This window comes from Aythya marila (genome assembly GCF_965140915.1).
Source record: "Aythya marila genome assembly, chromosome: 1".
Taxonomy (NCBI): domain Eukaryota; kingdom Metazoa; phylum Chordata; class Aves; order Anseriformes; family Anatidae; genus Aythya; species Aythya marila.
The window spans coordinates 24,663,835-24,685,041 of record NC_139042.1 but is presented as its reverse complement, the minus strand read 5'-3'; the positions used below and the strand labels follow the sequence as shown (position 1 = coordinate 24,685,041).

Below are 21,207 nucleotides of genomic sequence, written 5' to 3'. Positions count from 1 at the left end.
GCACACTTTTATTCCGAAGGGCACTACACTGCCGTGCATCTGCCGCCTTGCTCCCCGGCCGCTTCGGGAGAGCCAAAACTTCCCGCTGGCAGTCACGGACCGCTCTCGGGAGGCGAGGAGGGCGGCTCTAAATGAACTTACGGGCGGGCTCCGACCGGGATCGGGAGGCCCTGGCTCTCCGGCCGCCCCCCGGGGCGCAGCCACCCGCACCTGCGGGCGCGACGCCGCCGTCGGGGGACCCGCTGGGAACGGAGGCGCGCAGGGTCCTTTGGAAACGTCCCTGCCCTTGGGGTTACACCCGGAGAAGAGCGGTGTCCCTCGATTTCCCGGCGATTTTCTGCCGGGAACCGGCTACCTTTGTATATGTGCGTGTGCGTATACATATCTATCTCCTAGAGAGGGATTAATTAGCCGGGTTTGAGCTGAAAGAGGCTGCAGTGACGAGCCCAGTGGCGATTGGCCGCCCGCCTGCCTGGCCCTGCCTTTATAATTTCCACACGAGTGCATCTGGGCTCTTATACAAACCAACAGCCAGCTTCTTCTGACATATACACACACACACACGCGGCACTTTTTCCACCATCTGATTAACCGCCCTGCACACACACAGTGATTACTACGGGAAAACATAAATAAATACGAAGAGGTTTTATTATTTTGACTACTGGAAGCCTCGCTGTGTCTCAGTGCAACTTTTGTTTTTATTGCTGCCGGAGAAGGTGCAGCTCTCGATGCTTGCCTCTCACTCACGGACCCTTTAAAAAAAGGGGGAGGAAAAATATCGCCCCCTCCAGTCCCCCGCCCGCCCCCCCCCGCCACACACACTTCGAGACGGCTGATCTAAAAAAGCAGGAAGAGAGCATCTGAGGAGCAGCAGCCACAGCGCATTTTGAAAAACATTTGTTACGTTTCAGAGTGCAGCAGCCTGTTTCTCCTCTGAAGTTGGCTCCAGCCTTAGCAGCCGCATTGGATCCCACAGCCTACTGCGAGACTCCGGTGTACAATCCGGATCTCTGCCCCAACATGATCGCGGCCCAGGCCAAGCTGGTGTACCATCTGAATAAATACTACAACGAGAAATGCCAAGCCAGGAAAGCTGCCATCGCCAAGACGATCCGCGAAGTCTGCAAAGTGGTGTCGGACGTGCTGAAGGAGGTGGAGGTGCAGGAGCCTCGCTTCATCAGCTCCCTGAATGAGATGGACAATCGCTACGAGGGCTTGGAAGTCATCTCCCCCACGGAGTTCGAAGTCGTGCTCTATCTGAACCAGATGGGGGTCTTCAACTTCGTGGACGACGGCTCCTTGCCGGGCTGCGCTGTGTTAAAGTTGAGCGACGGGCGCAAGAGGAGCATGTCCCTCTGGGTGGAGTTCATCACGGCGTCTGGCTACCTCTCCGCTCGCAAAATCCGCTCCAGATTTCAGACTCTGGTGGCTCAAGCCGTGGATAAGTGCAGTTACAGAGACGTGGTAAAGATGGTGGCAGACACCAGCGAGGTGAAGCTGCGGATCAGGGATAGGTACGTGGTGCAGATCACGCCGGCGTTCAAGTGCACGGGGATCTGGCCGCGGAGCGCTGCCCACTGGCCGCTTCCCCACATCCCCTGGCCGGGACCCAACCGGGTGGCGGAGGTCAAGGCCGAAGGGTTCAACCTCTTGTCCAAGGAGTGCCACTCGCTGGCCGGCAAGCAGAGCTCGGCCGAGAGCGATGCCTGGGTGCTGCAGTTCGCCGAAGCCGAGAACAGACTGCAGATGGGCGGCTGCAGGAAGAAATGCCTCTCCATCCTCAAAACCTTGCGGGACCGCCACCTGGAGCTGCCGGGCCAGCCCCTGAATAATTATCACATGAAGACTCTGGTTTCATACGAATGCGAAAAGCACCCCCGAGAGTCGGACTGGGACGAGTCGTGCTTGGGCGATCGGCTCAACGGGATTTTACTGCAGCTCATCTCCTGCCTCCAGTGCAGGCGGTGCCCGCATTACTTCTTGCCCAATTTAGACCTCTTTCAGGGCAAACCTCACTCAGCCCTGGAAAACGCGGCCAAACAGACGTGGCGACTGGCTAGGGAGATACTGACCAACCCGAAAAGTTTGGAGAAACTTTAGGGGGTAACTGTAGAGCGGGCCTGTCCGACAAAGCGTCTGAGATCCTGATGAAGTTTAAGCTTCCTGTTCGAAAAGTCAGATGTTTCCACTTGACAGTGCAACTCATATTCTCTTTTAAAAAGGAATATAGCTTAGGCTCTTCACCGAGAAACGCAAATAAAAACAGCAAGTATCATGCCTCTTATCTGCACCACAGTTTTGCAGTTTCCCGCGGGGGGGGAAAAAATAGAAAAGAAAAAAAAAAAAAAAAAAGGGGGGAAAAAAAAGCGTCTTACCCGGAAAGCAAAATTGGCTGTAATTTAACTTGATTGTGACCACTCTGCCTAGGAATGGTACCAACGGATTATAACAAACCCCGTATTTTTCTGTAATCCCTCTGTGAGTAAAAGCTATTTGGATATGCCACCTGAACAAACCCCAATGTACCTTTTAATTTGTATCAAATATTGTGATCTCACATTGTCTTTGAAATTGTGGATGTTGGTGTTTTGTGATTTGGTGAACAGAAGTTAAATTGCCATTTTGGATACTTCAAGGACATTTTCTGCTAAAGAGAAGATACCATTTAAAAAGGTAGATTTTATCATGGTACTTTTGTTAATTGTCTTTTGAAGTGTCTGAACTTAACAAGTTTACATTTTTTCGTTTCATATATATTGCTTGTTCTATTTCTAACATTCCATAAATATACTTGAAATGTTATTTAAATATATTCAAAAGAAATTTGGATTCTGCTTATATAATAACGCTTGAATATTGGAATTATATATTTGAAAATGCACTTGAAATACACTGGATAATTACCTTTTGTGATTTAGATTTTAATTTCTGTTGCTGATTTATTTAATTACAAGCTAATAAATGAAGTAAAATGCCAATGGGTAAGCGTTTCAATACAGAATCAAGTTTTCTACTTGAACGATCAGAGATCAGCTGTGTTCTGTGCATTTTGACTTTCTGGTGATAGTTGCTAAAATCCTGGAAAACTTAAGGGCAGCAGCCGCCTGATTTTGCGTTTTGGCTAGTTTTGGAGGACGAGGAAATATCGGCGGTTTAAACACACTAGAATTTAGCTCCAGCTGACCGTCAGCAAACCGTCAGGCACCGATGTAGTTATTCACTCAGTAACACTGTTCCAGCCGCCCAAAACCAACTTATTTCCTAAAGGTTTCCTCTGCGGAGCCGATGCGTTTCTGCCCGGGGTCGAACAATGCTGAGGAAGCGCCGCCCGCCCCCGAAGCAGGCAGGGCACGGAGCGAGCAGCAAGCCTGGTAAATCCAGCGGCTCGGCTCAAGGAGGGACGCAGGAGGTAAAATGTCTAGGTGAAAGGGTCAAGCCAGCACCAATAAAGAGAACAACGTTATTGCTTCTGCCCCACGAGTCCGCTATGAATGTGATAAGATTGCTCACAGAAATGGAGCCCCTGCGTTCGCAGGGCATCCAGAGGGAAAAAACATATGGGTTCCTCCAAACTGCGAGCGGTCAGGAATTGCCTCTTCCTACTCCTAAAGTCTGCGTTTCTTTAAAGCTGCTCTGAGACCAAAACGCAAAATCACAGCGAGCATTCTGCCGAGTACCCTAACAGTCAACAAGTGCTGAAAGAGGCCGAGCGCCTGTGTAACACCCATTGGCAGCTATTTGCAGCGGGTACCCTTTAAAGAACCCGTTATTCCCAGCGATTAGGGAAGAATCTTTTTTTTTTTTTTTCCCCCCAGCACTGTGAAAAAAGTCCCGAGTTTCAGACATTATTCACCAAACAGAAATCACCTTACTACAAACCATACTTATGTCCAGACAAGTTCGCTAGCATTTTTTTTATTGGAAATGACTTACGATATTTCTGGAGAAAGAAAAAGAAAAACAAAACCCAAAAACAAAACCAAAGGGTTTTTGTCAAAGCTCTCCCCTATTCTCTCTCCAGAGAAGCTTCTAACATTTTCCAGCTCGATAATGAGAAACAAAGCAACAACCGTAAGAGGGAACAGAGGTGCAGGAGAGGGGAGCAGCCGGTCACAGCCGTCCCTTGCCCGTGCCCCCTCCTGCCCCCGGCTCGGCTGCAGCCCGGCGGGAGCCACGCGAAGGTTTCCGCGGCTGGGCTGGGGAGGGGGCGCGGCGGGGGTGGAGGGGGGCACTGGGGAATTGGGAGTAGTAAGTGACTCGAGAAAAAAAACAAAACACAGCTTTCCCAGGAATCAAGTCTTGGGTACATGCCCATCCCCCTCCTCCCCCCCCCCCTTTTTTTTTTTACTCCAGAAAATAAGCAGTAGCTTGCATTTCAGCGGGGAGCGTGTTTACTAAAATGCACCGTATTTTCTGACATGGTACCTAACATTCTTGAAATGAGGAGATTCTCTGATAGCCTCAGAAGGGGTAGAGCCCTTCGCTGTGTCTTAGGAAGGCTGCAGTCTGGGACTGCTCTTACCTCCAGGGATTTCAGAGCAATTGGCTTAGCTACTAAATCTGCCCACGTTCATACAAAGGCACTGAGCGAAGGCTGTTGAAAAACGCGCACGCCGCCGTAATAGAGGATTTACCATCATTAATACCCGGCGCAATTTTTTTTTTTTTTTTTTTTTTTTTTTTTTACTAAAACGCAGCGAGAGCCGGCAGCAGGGCGCCCACTCCGGAGGGAGGGGACGACCCCGGCCCACGCATGTCCGCGACCGGGGCCACCACCGCCCCCCGCAGCACTCACCTTGGGGTCGATCTTCTTGAAGGCCGGGTCGTCCTCGTCCACCTCGAAGTAGATCTCCGTGGTAGTGATGGAGAGAGTGCCCTTGGCCACCACCACGGGGGCGACGAGCTGTGCCGGCGTGCTGAGCACCACGGGGCCTGCAAGACAAGGGCAGCGCCGTCAGGTTGGGGGCCCCCGGCCGGCCCATCCCCGGTGGCCCGTCCCCTTCCCTCCGCCAGGCGATGCCCCCTCGTAAACCCCGCTTTGGAAACCGCCGCCGTTGCCCCTTTCCTGCCCGCGGCCAGCGTGCTTTGAACTTCGCGGTCAGGCCAGGAAAAAAAAAAAAAAAAAAAAAAAAAAAAAGGAAGAAAAAAAAATAAATAAGAGTTAGTGAGCTGCGGGGCGCGAGATAAATCAGTGAGCAGCGGCACGCAGAGGGGTCAGAGGGAGCGGGGGCTGCCTCCTCCGAGTAGGTCCCCCCTGTCTCTGTGCCCTTTTACTCCTCGTTAACACCCCCGCTGTTTATGGGCGACAGCAGCGGCCGTGTCGGAGCCGGGGGGGGGCGGCACAGCCGGGCAGGCGGCGGGCGACCGAGCAGCGCTGGCCCCTCGCCCCCTCCGGGCCGAGCCCACGAAGGGTTCTCGGGAGCCCGGCGGCCACCGCACGCAGGGGACGGCTGCCCTCGTTAAGGGTATTTATGGGCAGAGAGTTTTGAGTTCAATTTGCTGCCGCTTGAGCCTTTCGAAAGGAGGGTAACGACGTTTCGCCCAAGGACGCTCCTTAACGAGGCGCTCGCACGGGCACTGGGAAGATGGATGAGGGGAACCTAATGCAGAAGGCAGCCTTCTCCATTCGCATTGTTAGGGTTTAGCTCAAGGAAGAACTTCTACTTTAATGCCAAAGACAGCAGAGGATCACTTTTTCGCCATCTTATCTTCGAGACGAACACAGCCTGATGCTAAAGCTGCCAGCGTCGGTGTTTTGGACGCTCGCTCTAATTAAAAGAAAAGATTAAACATAAAACACTCTTCCAGGTTAAACCGCTGAATGGCGTAGGGTAATCTGTGTACCCACGGCCAAACACACGCATCCACATGCTACGCGCCCCAGCACTGAGAAACTCAGCGCAGCATCCGAGCGCCGCACCTCCTGGGAACCGGCAAAGGCATCACCTCGCGAGGGAAAGAAAGCTTGCGCTGGGTTCCTGCACTTCAAAAGAAGCTCACTACGGAAGACCTCAAGAGGATGGCAGCGAGAACCCGCGTGTGCCTGCGGCTGGGGTCCCCAGGTACCAGCACCCCCCGGCTGGCAGGCACGGATGCGACCTTTCCTCCTCCTCCTCCCCCGGCACCGCACAGGCACTTTGCTACCAGTTCTTGCAGGCGACACTTCAAATTACCCACTTAGCCCAAATTAGTCCTGTATCAGTGCATCTAACTGTCATGTTGTTAATGTTTTACTTTACTGTAACACCCAATTTGAGGCTGTATTGCACAATGTTTTGTCATTTTTTTTCGCTGCAAAATAAATAAAGAGGAAGGCACGGATTAGTGTGTGTACAAGGGGAAGCTAAAACGCAGTTTCAGTGACAGCTTTCAGCAGCCCAGCGTGGCAGGCTGCATAATATTGATACAAACTCTATTTTCTTTCATTTTATTGTTTTCCATCTCCTAATAAACCACGGTAGCCTCTTGACCCTAGTCAGCTGATCTGAATCACATGCGCCGGGGCTGCTTTGCCGCTCTCCCCGTCTAGCCTCCATCTTCTCTCCCTCCCTTCGCCGTGAGAAACCAGCCCAGCCGAGCCGAGCCGAGCCGGGAAAACCCGGGCTGCTGGCTGCGAAGAAGGGCAGGGCGATCGATCCGAAACGCCGCTTTTAAAGGCTCATCAATCTTAATCTAGGTTGCTCGAGTAATTACGCCCGATTCCCTTGTACGATTACAAGTGGATTTGGGTTTCAATTCCCCAGGCCCCCTTTTCTTTGTGTTTACAGAAGGGGGGGGGGGGGGGGGGGGGAGGTAGAGGCCTCGCAGACCGCCACCGCCCGCCCGCAAGCAGCGCTCGTCCTCCTCCGTGGAGGCCCAGCCTCGCCCCGCACCCGTCTGCAGCCTCCACCCGGGCATCGAGGAGGCTTCCGAGGGTGCGTCCTGGAGGAAGGCCATCAATTTGATCCAATTAGCTCTTCCCCTCGGTGCTGCGTGGGTAAAATAAAAAGGAAGGCACCGCTATTCGATGGTCAAAAGGCTGGGCCCTGTAGTCTGACATCCAGGGGAGGACAATACGAGCACCCGGCACAGAGGAGAGGGGGAATTCGCTCTTTTGCCTGTTACTGCATGAAGGGGGAAAGCTGGGGTGTCTGGTTCCCCCTCCTCCTCCCGAGAGAAGGCTCTCTGCTCCCAGGCCGCTCCTTTGGCATCCGCCCTGCGCTCCGCTCAAATGCTCCCCCCAGATTTGTTGCGGTGTAAACACGTCGGAGGTATTAGGACGCGGCGAGGAATAAGGGTTATCGTACTTTCCAGATAAGAAAACGTTTGCTTGTGCCTGGGTTTCCTCTTTTCGGGAGGAAAAAAAAAAAAAAAAAAAAAAAAAAAAAAAGGAGGAGGGGGAGAGAAAGCCTTTTTTAAACGGTCAAATTATGGGATTCGGGGGGAGGGGAGAGTTCAAATTAAATTAAAAAAGTCTTTGCAGGTACACATATATATATATTCTCCTGGAAACACAACACGAACAAAATATTCGGTATTAGCAGCGTGTCATTTTTACACTTGTCCTTTGGAAATCTCCAATTACAACTTCCAATTCCATAGCATGTTTAAGGAGCAGCGAGTCTTTTTGTTGTAGCCTTCAGGGAGCAAACCAGCCACTGAGAGAATACGAAATTAATCCACTACAGCTATAGAGACGGAGGATTATGTTTTAATCCCCTTTGGGATAGTCTCTGGATTTTAAGGATCCGATATTAAAATGTTTACATAGAGCGTAATCAAAATACTGCAGCTTTTCCATATGGCACCGAGCTACGGGGGGAAGCTTCGGCTCCCTTCCCAAAACCCAATTGCTAATCTAATTGAAACAAAAGCCGGGCACACCTGAGCCGAGAGCCCGGGGCCGGGCTCGTTCCCACGCGGGGCTGGAAGGAGACGAGCCCCGGGCACCGGCGCGGCGCCGTCTCCGCCGCCGAGCCGCGGCCGTGCGGGGGCACCGGGGACTCGACCTAGCACTGCGGAGGGCAGCAGGAGGGATGCGGGGCGGTGGGGGCTCGGCCGGGGCCGTGCCGAACCGAGCCAAGCCGGGCTGGGCTGGGTCGGGCACGGCAGGCAGCCCCGGCCAGGGAAGGAGCCGCCGGCACCGCTGGGGACGCTTCGGCGCCGGAAAAAAAAAAAAAAAAAAAGCGAAGGCGCGGCTTGTCCCCGTTCACCAGGAGGTTTGGGGGTTGTGGGAAGGACGCTTGGCTAAAGGGCTCGTCAGCTGTTTGGACTCCGACCAGGAGCATCTCTTTCTAGGAACTGCTTCGTTGCCTCTTCCCAATCGCTCCGGAACGGTCCGGGCAGCGGAGCGGCAGCGACCTGACAATGAAGTTGTGGCCTTGAAAGCAGAGCAGAAGTCACTCCGGATCCACGCGTCCTGTGATCTGCTCAAGTGTAGGATTTTCCACCCTGTCTGATCCCTGTGGTGGGCACATGTGATTTACATTTCTAAAATAAACGCTACTGCACGTATACATTTAAAAATAATATTTCCCTTCCGAAAGTAAATGACTGTGGGATTAGCAGGTCCCAGTGAATAAAAGCAGAATGTAACCTCTCCTCCCCTCCGTTATTTTTTGTTAAACGGAGACCTCAGTTCTTGAGTTTAACTGTTGCATTTTGCATTTCTGTTCTTGTATTTTTGAAGTTGGCACAGAAAGTCAACGCAAGTGAAAAGTTACATCAGGTGAGAGTTTGATACCTACTAAAACGACAGCAACACAATTCCACCTCTAAAAGAAAGCCCCCAAAGAGTCATATTATGAATTGTTAATTCAAACATTTTCGTTTTCATGAACTGTCATTTTTACCTATAAGAGCTAGAGACATGTTGCACTTAAGAGACTGAGAATTACACCGGAGATATATTTGCTAAGATGGTGGGGCATAATTATTCCTAAACAGGATAAAATATATGCTCTTATATGCAGATTTATGAAATCAAACATTTTTACCTGCCACAGACTTCATTAGTCTTGTCTAACTTTAAAAATAATATTTTGGTGATTATTAACAGATGAAAAAATACTAGGTGCGCTAAATACCTTGAAAGTATTTCCAACCATCTAGACCAGTTACATTTTACAATCTACTGATGATTATTCTGACAAAAAGTGGTGACTATTACCATAACTAATTTTGAGATGACTCTGTTTTGAAAGAAAAACATATCAATTTCTTTGCCATAAAGCATTTAAAATGGAAAATATAAAACAGACTAGTTAAAACTAATTAGTAGGTAAAATAGTTTGCATAAACTACAATTGATACATTCATAAGTAAACAAAAATTTAAATATCAAGAATAATTATTACAATCACTCACATTGTGCCTGAAATATGACAACTGAAATTCCCTCAGCGTGTCAACTCTAAAGCCAAGTGTATTTGGCAGTAGCCTGCTTTTAAAATGACTACAAATCCCTATACTTGAAACAATTTATATGTAACACAAAAGGTTCATGCACATAAAGAACTTCAGGCTTATGTTCATACATTACATAGTATACAAGCAGAAACAGGTATAGGCACTATAAGGCTTTGGGAAAAGCTCTGTAGTCAGAAAAGCAAAAAATATTTCAACAAATTAATATTATTAATATAATGCATGCACTGCTACATAAATAATCAATAAACAACTTAAGATTCCTAAACAATTCACAGAATCCAGCCTCTTTTTTTCCTATTGTCATCAAAAATCTGATACAATGCACCCTTTAAAAAGACTTCTGCAGTAAATATATTGAACTTACATGACTGTCCCCAATTTGTTCTCCACTATAGCAGATACAGGGAGTAACTCCTTCATTCAAGCCAAGGCTTTTATAAGAATGCATTTATACATCTCCCTTTACATATCACTTTTAACGGTTTCAATAAAGAGAACAATTTGCACAACTTTTTTGATTGCAAAAAACAGAATCTAAGTCTAAATGTGACTGTTATAGTCTTGTTTTTCTCCTCCTGCATTGAATAACAACCCCAGTTCCTTTCCTGTTTTCAGAGTTCCCCAAGCTTACTTTGTTGCCTTTTTACTTTTCCACAATCATATGTTTCACATTGTGAGGGAGGGATTGATTTTTATTGTTTGTTTGAATGTCATTGCCAGTGTGCATAGGCCCTGATATCCAAATTTTTCCCCACTTTTCCCCCCCCTTTCCTCCATAAAGCATGTAACACTACTACTACTAACATCAAAGATCAACTTCAATCGTCTTCTTCAACAACAATAGCTAAACAATTACAACAACTCAGTTCTCTTAAGTGGTGCCATAACAGCAAACAAATGTGTTTGATTAAAAAGAAAATGTAAATTAATTTTTATGTAATACAACTGTGAATAAAACAGTAAGAAGCTATTGAAATATACAGTTTTGATGAGATTGTCCATATATTTAAAGATAGTGTTGCTTAAGAAAGAGAGAAGTAATTTTCTCTCAAGCATATAGACACTTTCTATTAAATTAAGTTACATATGTATCTCCATAGGTAAATTATTATTTGAATTCCATGCCTTCCTGCTTACACAACAAGAAAAATAAAAAAATGGTAATTCTTCCTGAGGAAAGTATGTTTCACTATTCCTCTTTATATAGTTCAAAATGTGATAGAAATCAACCACTTAACTGAATGGTTACAGTAGTTGCAGAGACGAACTCAATATTGTACCAAAGTTCATCTTTCTAGGTGTCTTCTCACTTAAGGTCCAATGCAAGAATTGCCTGTGTGTCTAAGAGCCTAAAGAAACTTAGGAAATCAAATTTTGCCTCCCTATGCAGGTAAAAGCTCGCTTGTTTTATGGCATCCATGAAAATCTCATAACTGTGCTAAAACTCAGAGTAGCTTACATGGGGTTAGTGTTGTTCCAGGATGTGTTCAAGTGCCAGCCTGCCAGATGATCAAGTATTAATAATAATCATGACTTCTCTTAATGATTTTACAGCTGGTCAGAAACTTGAATGTTTGAGATATGGACCTTACTACTGCATTGCATACTTCTGCCACTTCAAAATTAGATTCATACAGTGTTCTCTGCCTGAAGCTATACCTTGGAAGCACTGAGTAATTTAAGCTATTTTAGAAACTAAGATCTTGATTGTTTAGCAGTGCATCCAGATGTGAGTAAACTACACTAATGCAATATGACCTGTGACAGCTTCCTCATTTTCAGGTAAAACTTAAAGTACTTTTTTTCAGCCTAGAAAGCCTTGAGTTGTGCTGAACATGCCCATATAGATGACAGTTTTTCTCTGTGAGAGAGCCACTGTAGCTGACTATTTAATCAAAAAGTAACAGAAAAAAACCACACACCTCAGAAAAGTATATTTAATATTAGAAGAAGAAACATGAAAGCAGAGATAGCATCCTACTATCGCAATATACCACTGAAACAGGAACTCACTGTAATAAGTCAGGAACATGAAGGATCAAATCCCAGTCCCGAGTCTGAGTGAACCAGACTTGACAGGTATCTTATACAGTCCAGCCCATGTACCCTGCCATGCCAATAGAACTCAATTGATTAGAAATGAAATGAAAGATGTGAGCCCTCAGCTCTCATTTCTTCCAGTCTCCATTCTCAAAAAGCTCTTCCGGATAAACTGAAAGACTTGTATTTCTTCAGACTTTAGTAGTGAAGGGAAGTATTACATTCAGATAGCTTTTGATATGTTGAAGTTCACTTATTTTGTTAGCTATTCAAATATGTGTGGGAAAAAAAACAAAACCAAAAACAAAAACAAAAGACTGTTGAATTAGCATCTAACTTGCTAGGTATATTTGGAAGAATCATCTAAGATGAAATAGCTCTGACTTCATGATTTTCAGAAAACACAAGTATATCTAAACAACACCAGAACTAGTAAAGAACGTTTTCAAGTGCAACTGTGTCTACTGGTTGATTGTATGTTTTGCTTTCCTACAGTTTGGTAATTTCTAAAGACTCTCCTGCAAAGATTCTCTGGTACCTAATAAAAGGTACCAGCCTTTTCTTAACAGCCTGATTTCACTGCAGATGATGACGACGATGATGATGATTTCTGAAATCCCCACTCCTGCATACAAATTTTGCTCAAAATGGCTGCCAGGTTCAGAAGTTACAAAGACAGGCTGACAAAGTATGGTCACATAAATACTGTTTCTTCAGAAAGCCACACTAAAAGGACTCGTGAACAGGCTACCTGAGTGGGCTGTTCAAATGCACTGGATAGGGTTGTCTCTTGTACAATTTTTTAGCACAAGCACAATATCTGCTTGACTGCTATTCTAGCTTGGTTCTGTAACACTAGTGCCAAAAACAAAATGGAAAATTCCCTGTCCATAGGTCAAAACTTTTAGTTTAACATAGGTACCATTAATGCCATTCTGGATACATTCCTAACACTAGCCTGTGTAAGCTGGTCCCTGTCGGGTCCTAGGAAGGTTTTGGAGAACAGGGATTTTCATGTAGAAATCAATTACATAGTGAAGATGAAACAAGATGCATAACAGTGGACTCTGTCTCCTTATGTCTAGGCCTGTATTTCTGCAGTTTCTCTCTTACACATCAGGTATATTAGCCTTCTATAAATACAGAACAACAGAGCTTGAATTAATTTTAAAGATTGTAAAGCAAGAAAGTCAGCTGCCATTTAAAAGTCAAGGATGCTGAGGCTTAGAATGGGTAATAGTAAGGTATAAAGGAAAGAGCTCTTCAAATGTGTCCTGAGGAGCATTATCATCTGTGACTGACAAGCACCTTATAAAATATTAAGCTATTTTGGATAGTAATGTGGAAAAAATGATTAGAATAAACACTGAGATGTCTAAAAATAGGATGTTTTAGAAACCGTGGGGCATTTTTTTATTTTTGTTTTCAATGTGAAGCCAACTACATATCAAAAATATAACTGTTTTCAGTTTATGCCTGAATCTATACTCTAAATTAAACTCATACAAATATGTTTTTCTTTTATATACTTAGACTTGAGGATCAAAATCTGAATATATAATAAGCAGAAACTATGGAAATCTGGCTGAATGAAATTTCCATGTTTGGAAGTACAAGGGTTGTGTGGTTAAATATCTACCATAAAAAGGGAAAAGGAATCACTCTTCTCCCACATTTCTGTCCCTTCCCCAAGTCAGCAACCCCTCCAATGAGATTCCTATCTTGAATGCTAATTTGCAAGAAAAATGGACTTTGGGAAGAGAGAACTACTTAAGAGTGCACACTGAATTCTGTGAATAGTTTCCATTTAAAAGCTTGAAAAAATAGGAGAAATATTAAGACTTCTTTGGGGGGATATTTGAATGGAACTTTGACATTTTGTTATTTAAAATGCATTTGAGTGCACATATACAAAACATAAAAAAAACCAAAAACTCATTCAGGTACCTCAGCCACCTCCATACAAACAGGAAAAGAATAAGTGAGAGGAGGGAGGAAAAAAATGGGGGTGGAGGGTGGGGAGTGGAGAAAGAGAATAAATACTACCTCTGATTTTGGAAGCCCCAGAGGTGCAAGCTGTTGGAGGATAAGGGAGATTAGGAAGCATCACTACAGCCATGTTACAATCTTCCCTGAGCTTCCTCTGTGGTTGCTTATTTCTGCCCCCAGGGATCCTTGCAGACTGACAGCACTGTGTTGGTGTATGGCTGATGACTGCTGTAGTAGAAGGACAGCACGTAATGGGTGGCAGGGCTCTCAGAACCTTGCTGGAGAGGACTCATAAGGGAGGCTGGAGAAGGACTGGAGAGGAAAGATGAGAGCACTCTTGGAACCACTCTCATGTTTTTGCCCTCCAGGAGCTCCAGGGATGAATCCTCTCCTTTTCTCCATGTGCTCCTGGGCTGTTTGTGCTTGCTGACGGAGACACTAATGGGCTTTTTGATTCTTTCTTTCCTATTACTCTCTATAAAGTTAAATTGAGAGCATAACCTATTACTCTGACAGCAGATGATGCAACAAAACTTCTTCTGGTCGGCGGCCCAAGCAAATGATACCTTTTTCCTGCAAAATCTAATATTTTCAATTTTTGCCTTCTCAGTAGAGACCCTAGTCATTGTTCTTTTATTTAATTAAGAAGGTCTACCATTCATCTAGCTACACTAATAAAACAGATACAAATGATCCTACATGCTTTAGAATCATTTTAAGATGGTAACAGAAGAAAAACAATGAAAATGTACCTCTATATCACTCCTTAAGAATTTACCAATTCTTATATTATGTAAAATGATACAAACTATTTTGTTTATTGGAGATAGTCTACAATGGTCAGCTGTCAGCTCCTGTAAAGAAAATTCAGCCTCTGATTTTGGACACAAGTAATTTTACTATAGCTAAATAAATATATGTATATTTAAAGATGAGTTATATATATATATATATATATATATATATTGGTTTTCTATCCCAAATACTTATTTTGTGAGCCTTTTGTGGCCTTGGATACAGTTCCTTGGTGTATTAGTGTTTTTATTACTGCTTCTGACCATGTGCAAGTCTTCAAAATAATTTCAGAAATGTAAATGAGTCCTTTGTTAGAACCTGAAATAGAAAATTTCCCCAAGGGCTAGATGATAGTTTTTTTTTTTTTTTTTTTTTTTTTTTTTTTTTTTTAAGGTACTGCCATACAATTTTAACTGTAGCTTTATGTAGTAGAACTTTTGGGCATTATTCCAATTTCCTATAAAGACAGTGTCAAGTATTTTTTCAATTGGAAATTTTGCAAAATTGTGATGGTTTCTGTTAGTTTGTCTGAAATGAGACAAAAGGCTTATTTTGCATAGGCTACAAAACAGATGTTGATAATGTTTTGTTACCACCAGTCTTGTCTGGACTTCAAACAGATGACCTGGAAGTGAAAGGTCTTATATCTCATTAATAATAATACAAGCTGTCAAATCCTCATGACCCAGCACAGGGCAGTAAGTCAATACACTCGGCGCACTACTGAAAAGTATGGATAGAGAGCATACCATATTTAGTCTTTAAGTTAATGTGGACTAGCCAGCTATGCTGACTTGGATGGAAGATCAGCTCTTTATGAGAAGTAGTAATGCTGCTTTCTAGAAATATTCCTACACTGGAATATATGATTGCTAAAAGTTAAGGCTGGGCTGCTGCTTCTCACAAGTGTTCCTGGCACATTCGCATTGTGGGGGAGTTCCCTCCATCTAGAGACCTCTGTCCAAGAAGAAAGGAAGATTCTGTATTGAAGGTTAAGGTACATTAAGACTAAGATGCATTAAAGACAGTTAGTGGCTTTCCTTGGGCTTTTTTTGGGTGAGTTGCTCAATCTCCTAGTACTAGAGACAATAGTAAGTATTTATTCTTGCAATGCTGTTATGAGACTGTAATTCACCATGGCTTATGAGGAAGTCAGATTCTGAGTTGATTGAGCCTATGTAAGTAACCAGACAGATGCTTGCCAAAGCCTTTTGTCTTCCTAAAATAGCCCAAAGCCTCACATACTTCTATCTTTATTTCCTTTCTTCTTTACTAGAAACTACTTTTTTGAGAGTTGCAAAAGAATTTATCAGGGATACTTTGCTCGGCTGGGCCTATTTGCTAGTACCACCAGTCATATGACAAAATAGATTAAGCTAAATTCTGTTCTCAGATGTGCACAGTTCTCAGCAAGCCAACTGCAACTCCGTGACAAAGAAAACATTTCTAAAATGTAAAATTCATAAAACCTAAATGATTCAATATTTATCTGCTATGATCTATCTTAGTGCCAGATCTGTGAGATCTGTGCACTTTTTTAAAATGAAATTTGGTGAAAGAATTTTAATTATCTATTAAAGCATATTTCCTTTTGAGAAAGCTAGCTTCTGATATTAGAACACATCCATATATTTTTTTAATTAAAAAAAAAATCATCTATTATGCAGAAGACAAACTGTTAGCAAATTTGCATTCTCAAGCTCTTATGACAAAAGGTAAGTATGTGAGAGCCCTACTGCAGTGTTAGAAAATTGAAGAGAAAAAGAGAAGGAGAAGAGTTAGTAATATCAAGTTGCTACACTGAATTTGATTATATTACCCACAGATTCACAATATATTAGAAAAGTGTTAAAATAGACTATGCTATCTCAATCATTAGTTCTAACAGAGATGTGACTTGCCTCTTGAAGTGAACAGTCTGGGAAGTAAAGGAGCTAAAACTGAAACAGAAAAATGTAAAATGTTTTAATATGTATGTGCTAAAATGAGAACATCTTTTGATAACTTATACTGTAAGACAGATAAAATACTGCTTTAGTTAAAAATCTTGATGCAAACTTAGAATTCATAATTCTAAGAATGTAATAACATGGAATCTGATTTTTATATTTTATTAAAATGCTACTTAATATAATGAAATCTGACCGACTGCCATTGCAACATATGGAATACTAAGATTATATAATAAAAATATTCAGACTATAATTATCTAAAAAATTCACCATCCCATATGTAATTTATCAAAGTGAACTTTACATTGATTTGTGCCACATGGTTGATGAAAAACTATAAAGAGTCTCTGGAACAAAAGGTATGTACAGATAACTTTGTAAGAACAGTCTCAATCTGTTTCAGACGTTCCTTTTTTAGCCTTACTTCACATATCAAAATATTGTAATATTTATATTCTCCTCATTAAAAGTTTTCTAGAACCTTAAAAGCTGCCTTTTTAAAAGCTGCCTTAGTTTCATGGAATAAACAATGTTAAATTGTTTTAGTTAAATGTGGACAATCTTAAATCAATTTAAACCTGGTTTATAATGATTTTGTTTAATTCCTATGCCTTACTGAGGCATTCCAAATCACTGTAAACCAAGTTTAAATTGATTTAAGCTTTAAAGTTAAATTGAGAGCATAACTGAATATAGAAATTCCTATGTGTCATTCCAATCTGAACAGTAACTAGATATAAATGATGTTGTGATATACCATAACTTGATATGTCTCAAAGATTTCCAGATTACATACACCGAATCAACATAACTCTTCAGAATTAAGTAAGAGTGGACAGTATGGTTTTATTGGGCTCTCTTCAGAGCCATCAGATGTTATTCTAAATTTCTTAGGCATAAAATCCACCTTCCTTGCCTACTGATTTTCTTGATTTCAGTTCCTGGTCTCAAGTTTCAGAGTCACATTGTAAACAGTAAAAACCATAGAAAACATTGACATCATTCTATACAAAATCATGCAGCAATATAGACAGAAGGTATGGAGGGATTTAGTTTTTCTCACTGATTGGTTGGTAAAATTTACAGGAAACACATATGATACTGGGTTGGATCATTAACTTTCAGAATTATTTCCACTTCTAATATGAGCAAGAGTTGAGTAGCAAAGGTTGCAATTAATCTGATAGAAAAAATGAGGTTGTAGAAGGTGGGTTCTTTTTGAGACGTTCACAGGTTTTGGTACACATACAGCACCAATATCCTGTCACCTCACCAGACTTGGAAGCACCTTGTTTCTCTTCTTAGTGTTGATTGGAAACACAAACACTGACACTGTTAGGACAGACTGTCAATATTTGAAAAGTTGACTTGTTTCAAATTCTATCATTTCTGTTTTGCTAATACTTACATTACCCCACTGTTTGTACTGTAAAAGAAAAGGACTAGAATTACTGTTCTATGTTCTAAAGGAGCAGGGGATGTTTTCTACATAGGGATCTCTGGTAAGATATACACTTTTTTTTTTTTTTTTTTTTTTTTTTTTTTTTTCCTTTAGATGGATGCAACTATAAGGATTATATCACATCAGTCTATTTGAATGAAATGGCAGTTTTGAGGCCTGACTGTGAGGTTTTCCAGACTGGGCAAGAATTTTTCCTGACCTCTTTGCAGTTCTAATACATACTGCAATGTAGTTGCTTGTTGCAGCCTTTAAGCTATAGCAACAGTATATATTTTTGGCTGGAAGCATTGCTCTTATATATGAGAACTTAGCCAAAACCATACTGAGTTTTCCCTTCTAAAAGAGAAAGGGATATTGATCAAATTATCCCCACTAATGGTCCTGTTTGCCTTACTGTTTTATTGACTTAAAACAAGTGTTTCAGCAATGGTTAGCTGCAGATTGAGAAAGCACATTGATGTATTAACTATGATAATATACTGAAGGTTGCTCCCAGATAAAAGTATCTATGTCTGCCATCCACTCTAGTTTCAAAGCATGAGACTAAATTCCACTTAGTTTTTATTTTTTATTTTTTAATATCCATTTATGATCTTATCTTTGTTTCAGATTTCCACTAGGGCATCAGAAGAAAATGCAGGAGCAAAGATAGCTATTGTAGAAATTCAATTATACTGAAAAAAATCCTCAGACATCAAAAAACTTCCCCTTAATCGAGTAATTTAATAAAGGTATTCCTAAGTAAGTTAACCTAAAAAATCCATACTGCATTTCACAGTTCTCACATTTTTATCTCATGTGAGAGGAGATTGCATTTTCAACTTTCAGCATGCCTTTCTTTCCAGATTGCTTCCCCAGGAAACATAATATTTTTTCAAGACGGAGCTCTAACAGAACCTGCTGGAACATGGATAAAACTGAGACCTCGCTGCAGACCTTCACACAAGGAGAAAGGACTAGAAAGGATCTCTCATGAATGTTTCTACAGGGGATTAATTCCCAACTCTCATTGTACCTAATGAAGTCCGTGCCTTGCTTCCAGTTTCATTTGTTCTTAGTCCCTATTTACAGCAGGTAATATTCCCTTTCAGGGCTGATACCTCAGGTTCCCCTTCACACACTGATGAATGAGAGCACTGGGTGCCAGTAGGAGTGTAGAAGTTTCTCAACAAGTTGCGTGGCACTTGGGATCAGGTCATGAAAGATCACAGCCACACTGACTCACAAAACATTGAGTTTTAGAATTAACCCTCATTTCTATTTCAACCAAAAAAGAACTGCTCCACAGTGGTTTTATAGAATTTTCAATAACATGTCATGTGCAATCATAAGAGCACTTGAGGTACTGTTATTTTTCACACCTCTGGTGAAAGATTGTATAATGGGCACATACTCTGTAATCAGTTCCCCTAGTTCATGGACGCAGAACATCCATATTACATCTAGAAAATAAAGATGCTGTTCTCCGTGTAATTGCATACTTAGCCATCAATATTAAGACAATAACTGCAAAGGTTCAGAATTAACAAGTTAAAAACAGACTTTTATCTTAGTTGTAATGAAAAATCATAATTACCTGCAAGGTTGTCAATCTCTTTCTCCTGGAGCAGACTGACAGCATCATCGTCTCCTTCCAGCATAAGCTCTGTTTCTGCATTCTGATTTACCACAGCTTGACTTCGGAAAGTTTTCTTGGACTTCACTACATCTTCTTCAGTGCCTAAAAAAAAGTTATGTGTTGTAAACTTAGCTGAACAGTATTTTAGTGAAAATACTATAAATACTATAAATAGTGAAAAATACAGAATAAAACATCTGTATTGAAAAAGGTCTTTATCAAGGTCTACAAAATACACAGCCTTAGTCTGTCTTTCAAAATATATCTTGAGTAAAATACAAACTCTGTTTCACAAAGACCCTCCTGCTGTTAATAATTATTTTTTGCTCTATGTTCTATGTTTTTCCATTAGTTTTCAACATGCAAGAAATTCAGCAGGAGTGTCTCTTGGGTTCTTGGTATTCTGACTCTGACTGATGTCTCAGAGCTCAAACCACCTACTCTAAGTAAAGGAGATGGTTTTAGGAATTCAAAATCTGCCATGATTTTGGTTTGGGAGATAGGAGGGACAGAAAGGTGAAGTAGGAGACTGGTAATCTCAATAAAGAGTAAGAAGAAGGTAGGCACACTGTTTCTTTGTTGGTAGAAAGTTTTATTCTCGTTTTGATTGTTTGCCATAACGCCTGAGCTTGATGAGTGCTACTATGGCAGATGTAAAGTGATGAGGTAAAGTGTATTAAAACTCATGGCCTCATATTCATACAGGACAATTAACTGGAATATAGTAAACAGGTTAGTGAAGATACATGCATGGAATTGAATTGATGTGTCAGGCAGTTCTGTTATTAAAAACAGTGGGGAAGGTGTTATGTTTTTATTTCCCACTCATATTTATATGAGTCTTTTAATTACTTCATGCACAGAAGAATCACAGCTTATAAATAAAAATTCTGGAGACATATTTTACCTTTAGTGTGTTTACTCTGTTTGAAGATAACTGTTAACATGCCACTTGATATCAGACTCTACCACAAACTGAGACCTCACATTTTAAAGTCTAAAAATAACCTTCTCTATATTATTGTTATTATCCAAATTGCTATTTCTGGTGCTACAGAACATGGTTAAGACAAACAAACAAAAAAAAAATGCAGTTTTTCATTAAGCTCAAAATTAAGGACAGCATCTCTAGTCTTCCCAATTGTTGCTATCTCCATGAGGACAATGCTGTTACTGATAGTGATAAAGGCACTACTGATGTTGACATATATGCTGATATGCCAATATATTTGCTGTGTTCATTTACTAAGCTGTGATCTTTACCTCTCTTGCATAATGAGTGAAAATATAGTGCTAAATACTAACACTATTTAGTGCAACTAACTGTAACTATTCACTCAAATTACAGTTATATTTTTTTTTCCCTAATTCACAAAAAAAGAGTAAGAATTGTAGGAATTTTGGAAAACATAATGGAGTAATGTGCTGTAACAGACCTTTGGTTATATTACATCAGAACTGTCTTGAGTATTTAACTACTATTGGAATTTTGTTTGCTTGTGCTTACTACAAGGGAGTTCAGCATTTGACACAGGTAATAGCTCCTAATGTGAAGCATTTGACAATGAAGGAGACCGGATCTGAGCTGAACTAACACAGTGGAGGAAGAAAGCAGGAAAATATGTTTGTCTTCCTTTTTGGTAGTTTTAGTGAGTGTTATGGAAGTTTCTGAGCTTTATAAGATGTAATAATATTCAAATAAATTACTTCAAAAGTACTAATCTGGAATAATAATAGTTTCAACCATTTATGTAGTAACTGATTAGATTAGTGACGATCCTTTCAAATTATTTATGCACAAAGAGATGCAATCACAAGAAAAAAGTTCACATTATTACTAAGATGCATCAGCAGAAGAACCTGAAATTTAGTACATTTTAAATCCCTTGTGATGAGGGTTCCAGTTACCAGATTACAGAAATATTGCTATACACCAGTGT

At 41.9% G+C, this 21,207-nt stretch overlaps 2 protein-coding genes across 8 annotated transcripts in view; one reads left to right on the top strand and one right to left on the bottom strand.

The window, feature by feature from the left end:
- NBEA (neurobeachin) overlaps positions 1–21,207 on the bottom strand; it is a gene marked incomplete at its 5' end in the record, with an annotated part of 512,607 nt that overhangs the window by 150,015 nt on the left and 341,385 nt on the right. For all 7 annotated transcript variants that reach the window (XM_082765401.1, XM_082765407.1, XM_082765402.1 and 4 more), the window contains 2 exons: positions 4,799–4,935; positions 19,226–19,369. In XM_082765401.1, coding sequence (XP_082621527.1) covers positions 4,799–4,935; positions 19,226–19,369 — 281 coding nt within the window. The remainder of the gene's footprint in view (positions 1–4,798; positions 4,936–19,225; positions 19,370–21,207) is intronic.
- Positions 1,024–2,647, top strand: MAB21L1 (mab-21 like 1; the record flags this gene model as incomplete). The annotated part of the gene is made up of 1 exon (XM_082754111.1): positions 1,024–2,647. The coding sequence occupies one exon, from the start codon at positions 1,024–1,026 to the stop codon at positions 2,101–2,103; it is 1,080 nt and encodes a 359-aa protein (XP_082610237.1). The 3' UTR covers positions 2,104–2,647.